The sequence below is a fragment of the Nicotiana attenuata genome, unplaced genomic scaffold, assembly GCF_001879085.1.
Source record: "Nicotiana attenuata strain UT unplaced genomic scaffold, NIATTr2, whole genome shotgun sequence".
NCBI classification, from domain to species: domain Eukaryota; kingdom Viridiplantae; phylum Streptophyta; class Magnoliopsida; order Solanales; family Solanaceae; genus Nicotiana; species Nicotiana attenuata.
Window position 1 is genome coordinate 26108 of NW_017673297.1, and position 7930 is coordinate 34037.

General features: G+C 39.3%; 1 protein-coding gene across 1 annotated transcript; it reads left to right on the forward strand.

The window, feature by feature from the left end:
- Positions 1-4252: 4252 nt before the first annotated feature.
- Positions 4253-7565, forward strand: LOC109215977 (PAP-specific phosphatase HAL2-like). The gene is made up of 3 exons (XM_019380102.1): positions 4253-4772; positions 6167-6854; positions 7097-7565. The coding sequence occupies exons 1-3, from the start codon at positions 4385-4387 to the stop codon at positions 7398-7400; spliced, it is 1380 nt and encodes a 459-aa protein (XP_019235647.1). The 5' UTR covers positions 4253-4384; the 3' UTR covers positions 7401-7565.
- The last annotated feature ends 365 nt before the right edge of the window (positions 7566-7930 follow it).

Sequence of the window (7930 nt, forward strand, 5' to 3'; positions counted from 1 at the left end):
TGCGGACCGGAAGGTTCGGGATGTGTCCTACATGGTTGGTGAGAAGGTCCTGTTGAAGATTTCACCCATGAAGGGTGTTATGAGATTTGGAAAGAAGGGTAAATTGAGTCCGCGGTTCATTGGGCCTTTTGAGGTACTTCGGAGGATTGGGGAGGTGGCTTATGAGCTTGCTTTGCCACCCAGCTTGTCGAGTGTGCACCCAGTATTTCATGTTTCTATGCTCTGGAAGTATATTAGGGATCCGTCTCATGTTCTGGATTTCAGCACGGTTCAGTTGGAGGGTGATCTGACTTATGATGTGGAGCCAGCAGCTTTTTTGGAGCGTCAGGTTCGAAAGTTGAGATCAAAAGATATAGCTTCAGTGAAAGTGCAGTGGAGAGGTCGGCCCGTGGAGGAGGCTACCTGGGAGACCGAGCGGGAGATGCGGAGCAGATATCCTCACCTATTCGAGGCTTCAGGTATGTTTCTTAACTCGTTCGAGGATGAACGTTTGTTTAAGAGGGGGAGGATGTGACAATCCTGCCGGTCGTCTCATGAGTTTCCGCTCTGTTTCCCCCATTTCTGCTTCTATTTGCTTTAATTATCGATTTTATATATGATCGGGTTGGTTGGTTCGGGTTCGGAAAAAGGTTTTGAGAAGGTTTGAGACACTAAGTCTCTTTTAAGAAGGCATAAGTTGGAAAAGTCAATCAGATGTTGACTTATATGTTAGAGGGCTCGAATGTGAGTTCCGATGGTTCGGATAGCTTCGGGAGATGATTTGGGACTTAGGAGTGTGATCGGAATGTGATTTGGAGGTCCGGAGTAGAATTTGGCTTGAATTGGCGAAATTGAGTTTTTGGCATTTTCCGGTTGATAGGCGAGATTTTGATATAGGGGTCGGAATGGAATTCCGGAAGTTGCAGTAGCTTTGTTATGTCATTTTTGATGTGTGTGCAAAATTTCAGGTCATTCGGACGTGGTTTGGTGTACTTTTTGATCAAAAGCGGAATGCGGAAGATTTTAGAACCTTAGGCTTGAATTCAATGTGTTTTGGTGGTTTTGATGTTGTTTGAGGTGTTTTAGAGATTGGTATAAGTTTGAATAAGGTTATGGGATATGTTTGTGCTTTTGGTTGAGGTCCTGGGGGCCTCGGGGTGATTTCGGATGGTTGACGGGAAGTTTGGAAGTTGGTTGTGGCAGCTGAAGTTTCCCATTGCTGTCATAACCGCACCTGCGGCTAGGGGACCGCAGGTGTGGTCTTGCAGAAGCGAAATTGTGGTCGCAGATGCGGCCAAGGGCCTGACCAGCTGGAACCGCAGAAGCGGTAGGGGAAGCGCACCTGCGGTAGCGCAGGTGCGGGCAGCATATCGCAGATGTGATTTTGGCCCGTTAAGTGGAATCCGCAGGTGCGGCCATGGGGACCGCAGAAGCGGTCTCGCAGGTGCGACTTCTGGACCGCAGGTGCGTAAAGCGTGGGTCAGAATAGTTATATTTCCTCCTTCGCGATTTTCAGAGGGTTTCTTCACTTTTAAACACGAATTTGAGAGCTTTGGGCGATTTTGAAGAGAGAATTCAAGGGGAACTCATTGAGGTAAGAATTTCGGACCTAAAAACTCGATTCTATGGTGTTAATGCACGGATTAGAGCTGTAATTAAAGGTAAAATTAGAGAAACTACGTCTTAGAAGCCTAGGCCTTTGATCGAGGTTTTGGAAGACCATTTGTGATCGGATTTTGGAACTTTTTATATGTATGAACTCGTGGGGAGATAAGGAATCTAATGATGTTAATTTTATCGAATTTCGAGATGTGGGCCCGGGGTCGGGTTTTGGTAATTTCGGGATTTGTGATGTTTTTCGATTATTTTCGAGTGGGCTTCGTCCCTTTGGCATAATTTAATGGTTACGTTCTGATTTTGGTAGATTTGGAGCATCCGGAGACCGATTCAAGGGGCAAAGGCATTGCGAGCTAGATTTCGGGCCGGATTTAGGTGAGTAATGATTTTAAATGTTGTCCTGAGAGTATGAAACCTCGGATTACACAATGTTCGGTTGTGTTGAGGTGAGACACACGCTAGATGATGAGCGTGGGGTCGTGCACCATTGGGGATTGTGACTTAGTCCATCCCGAATGACTGTTTCACTGCGTATTTGATAGCTAATTGTTTGATATTATTATTTTTTGAGCTAAATGTCATATTTGGGTTTCGTGTCAACTGTTTGAACCCTTAGAGAATTTTTACGGATATTTTTCCTCACTATTTGATTTCACATTTGTGCTCAGTCATGCCATATTTTACTGGGTTCAAAAACTCAGCTAAGTTATTCTGTAAACACCTTAAATGATATTTTAAAAGATATTTTGAGCTGAGCTTCATATTTTACTATTGCCCGAGGGGCTTATGAGATTCTGACTGAGTAAGGCCGAGGGCCTGTGTTGTGAGGATACTTTTGGGTCAGGCTGCACGCCGCAGCAGTGATATACTGATTATGATAATGAGGCCGAAGGCCTGAGATTGTACGCCACGAGGTGGCTTATGATTGATATGAAGTCGAGAGCCTGTTTATGATGCCACGAGATGGCTTGATATTGCGCTTGGGCCGTAAGGGGCCTCTCCCGGAGTCTGTACATCCCTAGTGAGCGTGGGTACCCATTGAGATATGAGATATAGCCCGAGGGGCTGGTATTGTTCTGTTGTTACTTTGCCCGAGGGGCGGTTCTTATGTGTTTATCATTTCTAGTTGTCTTTTCTATATATTGTTTGACTGCTTAAAGGGTGTATCATGAGATTTCACTATTTAATTATGTTTATTGATTTTGTTCTGCCTCTTATAGCTTAATGTTGTGTTTAACGTGATTTTATATCGCTCAGTCTTCATTTATTGTTATTACTCACTGAGTTGGAGTACTCACTTTACTCCTTGCGCCCCTTTGTGCAGATTCGGGCGCTACAGGTCCTGCTACTGAGGGTTGATAGTTTCCAGCAGATCTTCTGAGATTTACTAGGTAGCTGCTTGGCGATTCACAGCCCAGTGCATTCTCCCTCTATTTTATTCCCTTTTTGATTCAGTTATGTAGCAGTGGAGTAGACTTTCAGACTTGTAGTATTGTTTTAGATGTTCATGACTGGTGACACCCCGATATCGGGCTGTGTTGGTTTTTAGTTCCGCAACTTACACTGTTATTTTAGGATTTTAATTCTATTAAAGACTTAGTATTTATTTATTTAATTGCTTAAAGTGAATTAGAAGTGTGTCGGCTGGCCTTGTCTTCACGAGAGGCGCCATCACGACCGGATTTGGGTTTAGGGTCGTGACAGTAAGATACTATTACATTAGATACCTTTAAACTACAATACATAATTATCTACTTAACATGACTAAAATTGATCATTTGTGTAAGTTCTGTTGATGTCCTTTTATTTTGAATTCACGTATTATGCTAATGTATAGTAATATTTTTCTGCATTTAGATGATTGTTGTAGTATTATATATATAAAGTTTCTCTCATTAATTAAATTTTATTGTTCATTCATATAAATAAATATTTAAACCATCATGTGCCATTATTAACGTGCAACACACGTTTATAGATACGAGTATAACAGAATTTTATCAAAATGAAAAAGATACTAAAAATTATAAGGAAAGGAAGGGCAGACAAAGAGATAAAAACCAACAAGGAATTTTACAAATATCAAGAAAGTAATAAGAATATGATTAAATGAAAAACTTTTTTATTTTCTTCCTTTTATGAAATATATAAAATCGTGAAAGTAGTAACTTTTAAAAATATTTACTAGAAATCTTAATAACATAATTGAGATGGTAGTATTACGTTTAAGTGTCTCTAACTGTGACCAATAATGATAATTTTTGTAACGATTTATTAGATAAAAATGATTTATGTAATAACGCACTGTTTTAATAGCCTTAAAATTAATATCCATGTATTTATAAAAGGAACATATCATTAATTTAACCACGGGAAGCGCGAACAAATTTATTGTAAAATAAAAAAGAGATTTCACATACCTAATTTCATTTGTGTGAGGCACCAAATAAAATTTTTCGAAAAATGGGATGGGGAAGGAGCAGAAAAGGACATATAAAAATAATAAATTCCTTGTTCAAAAGGAAATATTATTAAATTTAATTCTAAAGATATTCTCATAAATGTCTTTCTAAAACTTTGTTTGGTTGGGGGATGTGATCTCAAACGCCTCAGGAGTCTATGACTATATATAATGATTATATATAAGCAATTTGAGTCCGCTAAAAAAGTCATTGTTGTTCAAGACTAATCATTGAAACCAAAAAATTCACCACATATATGCTCTGCGCCTAGCGAATGAGACAGTGGCTGCGTGTTACTTTCTTGATCTATAAAAATCCCAACAATTATGTCTTTTACTTGTACTACTACTAGCTTTCCAATCAAAGTCCCACATACTTTGTTCCATTCTAGGAAATTTAATGATGTTTTTCCCAAAACCCAAATACTAGGAACTCTCTCTTTCTCTTCCAAGAAAAATTCCCACTTGGGTTTCAAGGACAAACTATCTCTTGCTCAGTGTAGTAAAACCAGTTTTCTATCTGAAATGGATGAAGATTGTAAATTTGAAGTTAGCTCAATTGATATTCCAGATGGGTATTGTAAAGAACTGGAAATTGCAGTAAGAGCTGTACATATGGCTTGCTTGCTTTGTCAGAGAGTTCAAGATAATTTGCTTTCTAAATCCTTTGAACAAGTCCATTCTAAGGAAGATAATTCCCCTGTCACAATTGCTGGTAATTCTTTTTCCATTCTTATGCTTTTGCTCACTTGTAATTAGGCATGTCTTATCCCTTTATCTTGTGCTGTTACGTTTTTATTTTATTTATTTGAAATGGGCTTTGGAGAATTCTAGGATTGTACTAGGGAATTGAGTTGTAGAGATGAATTTGGTAAAAGGGAAAAGATTGTGTCTTTTAAGTAATCATTTTGGGTGCTGTTGATTTGGATTCTTTGATAGATAGTTGAAAATGAATTTTAAGTATGATAATAGTAGCATTTAGCATCTTAATTATGGCTAAAAGGTGGAACCTTTTCGATACAGTGCTTTAAAGAGGATAACAGTATTTTGGTTCATTTGAAACAGGGAGAAAATACTCATCAATAGAGCATAGGGGTATGATTTTTAGTGTCGAATTAGCCGTAAAATTATGCAAATTCTTGAGGATTACTTTGGCATGGTTACAGGTTGATGGTCTGTTTCATGAAAAACTATTGCTACATATGTATTATGGTAAAAAGAAATGACTTTCCGGTATCTTTTTCTCAATTGATGGTAACGGTAAGAGACGCATCGATTTAGTGACTGTTTTTAACTCAGCTCAGGATCATAGTTGAACTGCTATTGAATTGTATTTATTATTATTTGGAGATCTAGCCAAACAGTATTTTCTCCTGGTGAAATGGAACATACTTTTTTTGGTTTTCTATACTGCTATGGAAGTTGTCTGAAAGTTAGAGCAAGCCAAATGGTCTGTTTGCTTGGAGTCCAGCCAAAGCTGCAAAGCGTACGAACTCATTCTAATCTTCAAGTATATTGGTTTAGAGCTTGAAATGTATCAAGACAACATACTGCATTAAGTAATATGTTTCAATCTATGTTCTACAACTTGTATACTTTTAATAAAGCATAAAACAGTCATCGAGCTAAAGATAGTAACTTTGCTTCGCAAGTTCATTGATGACTTTCTCTCTGTGGTGAGTGGCTGCTTCATCCAAATATGTATGTCAACAGGTAACAGCAAGAGCCAAAGAGAAACAAGAAAAATTTTGTGCTATACTCATCGATTATCATTTTGTTATTAAATCCATGAATAAATGTATATGATCATATTCCTTCTTTCTTTTTTTTGCTGTTTTCTGCATATGACTGGTACATCAAAACAAATTAAGGATCCATGTAATATAAGCTGCAATGTAGTCCAATGTGGTAAGTTGAAATATATTCAAACTTAAAAAGATTAGGCTTCAGTTGCTGATTGCACGCTCTGGTTTTCTGTCATAAGCTTTTTGAAACACTTCAAGAGTGCATTTCCAAGATGATGGTGCATTAGCCGTCTTCTTCATCAAAACTGCAACATCTTCTTTTTGTACTCAAAATGCTAAAATCAGCTAATCTTGATGTTGTTAGATTGGAGTGTCCAAGCAATTGTCAGCTGGGTTCTGTCCGAGGCTTTTGGCAGTGAGAATGTCTCTATCGTAGCTGAAGAAGATGTGGAAGTTCTTTCCAAGGCTAGCGCAGTTGGCCTGTTAGAAGCAGTAGTAAGAACCGTGAATGAATGTCTAGCAGATGCACCCCGTTTTGGACTGAAAGGTCCTGGTACTGATCTTGATGCTAAAGCTGTTCTTGCGGCCATAAGCCGGTGCAACTTGGCCGGCGCCAGAGGTAGCAAGTTTTGGGTACTGGATCCTGTTGATGGCACATTGGGTTTTGTACGTGGAGATCAATATGCCATTGCTTTGGCATTGATAGAAGATGGAGAACCTGTGCTTGGGGTTCTCGGGTGTCCAAATTACCCTATGAAGAAGGAATGGCTTGGTTATCAAAATGGTTATCGGAGAATCTTATCTAGGTTGACCTCCCAAACATCTGTATCTGGGGATAAAGGTTCTGTACTTTATGCAAGGAAAGGTGGCGGCAAGGCTTGGATGCAACCATTACTGTATGGAGAAAAGAACTTTGTGTGGCCAAACTCTGCAAAGCAAATCAAAGTCTCCTCCATAGATAATCCAGCATTGGCTACCTTTTGTGAACCCGTTGAGAAGGCAAATTCAAGCCATTCATTCACAGCAGGACTGGCCCATAGTGTTGGACTTAGGTAAGTATCTCTCCGAATTCTCTCTTGTATTCCAAAGCTAATCTCCTTGACTTAAAGACAATGCAAAAATAGTTTTGTCAAAGGCGAAAAGCGTTAAAAAGCGTTCTAGGTCTATCGAGGCATTAAGCGCAAAGCGTAATTAAAGTATGGACTTTAGTTAAAAAAAGGCGCACCAATAAAAGTTAATATATACTCTGCATCTTTAAGTACTACGTTCATGCATTCAGATGTCTCTTATGCAGGAACCAGCCATTACGTGTATATAGCATGGTGAAGTATGCAGCCATAGCTCGAGGAGATGCTGAGATATTCATGAAATTTGCGAGCGCTGGTTACAAGGAAAAAATATGGGATCATGCAGCTGGTGTTCTTATCATTGAAGAAGCTGGTGGTGTGGTGACAGATGCAGGAGGGCAGCCACTAGACTTCTCCAAAGGCGTATACTTAGAAGGACTTGATCGAGGTATAATTGCTTGCGCTGGAGCAAAACTACACGAAAAGATTATCCAGGCTGTAGATGCTAGCTGGAACTCCTCTAGTCTTTAACCTACTGTATGTTACTTAAAATATGTTCAGCCCAAATGTTGTCAAATGGTGTGCATAAGGCTCATCAGCTGGAAATATAAATAAATCATTGCATTATACTGCAACTTTGGGTACTGATTGTTGAACCATGAATTCATTCTGTACAGTAAAATCAACTTTTAGGCAGATTGATTTCTCTGAAGGAAATTCCAAGATGTGGGAGGCGAGGTTGAGATGGTTCGGGCATGTTAAGAGGAGAAGTTTAGAAGCCCCAATTAGAAGGTGCAAGCGGTTAGCCTTGGTAGGTAGCAGGAGAGGTAGAGGTAGGCCTAAGAAGTCTTAGGGAGAGGTTATTAGGCGAGACATGGCGTAGCTGGAGCTGACTGAGGACATGGCCCTAGAGAGGAGGGTGTGGAGGTCAAAGATTAGGGTAGAAGGTTCGTAGATAGTCTAGCGTTTCTCTTTGTCTTACTCAGTTCGCTAGCATTAGTGTTAGTATGATATTTTTTATCCATAGATGGCTTTTACTACCTAGAGTTTGACTGCATTCT

What these genes read in the sequence shown, in the direction of transcription:
- LOC109215977 (XM_019380102.1), top strand. Translation starts at nt 4,385, where the DNA reads ATGTCTTTTACTTGTACTACTACTAGCTTTCCAATCAAAGTCCCACAT. An exon ending in TTCCCCTGTCACAATTGCTG is followed by an intron (nt 4,773 to 6,166) that starts GTAATTCTTTTT and finishes TGATGTTGTTAG; the next exon opens with ATTGGAGTGTCCAAGCAATT. An exon ending in GCCCATAGTGTTGGACTTAG is followed by an intron (nt 6,855 to 7,096) that starts GTAAGTATCTCT and finishes TCTCTTATGCAG; the next exon opens with GAACCAGCCATTACGTGTAT.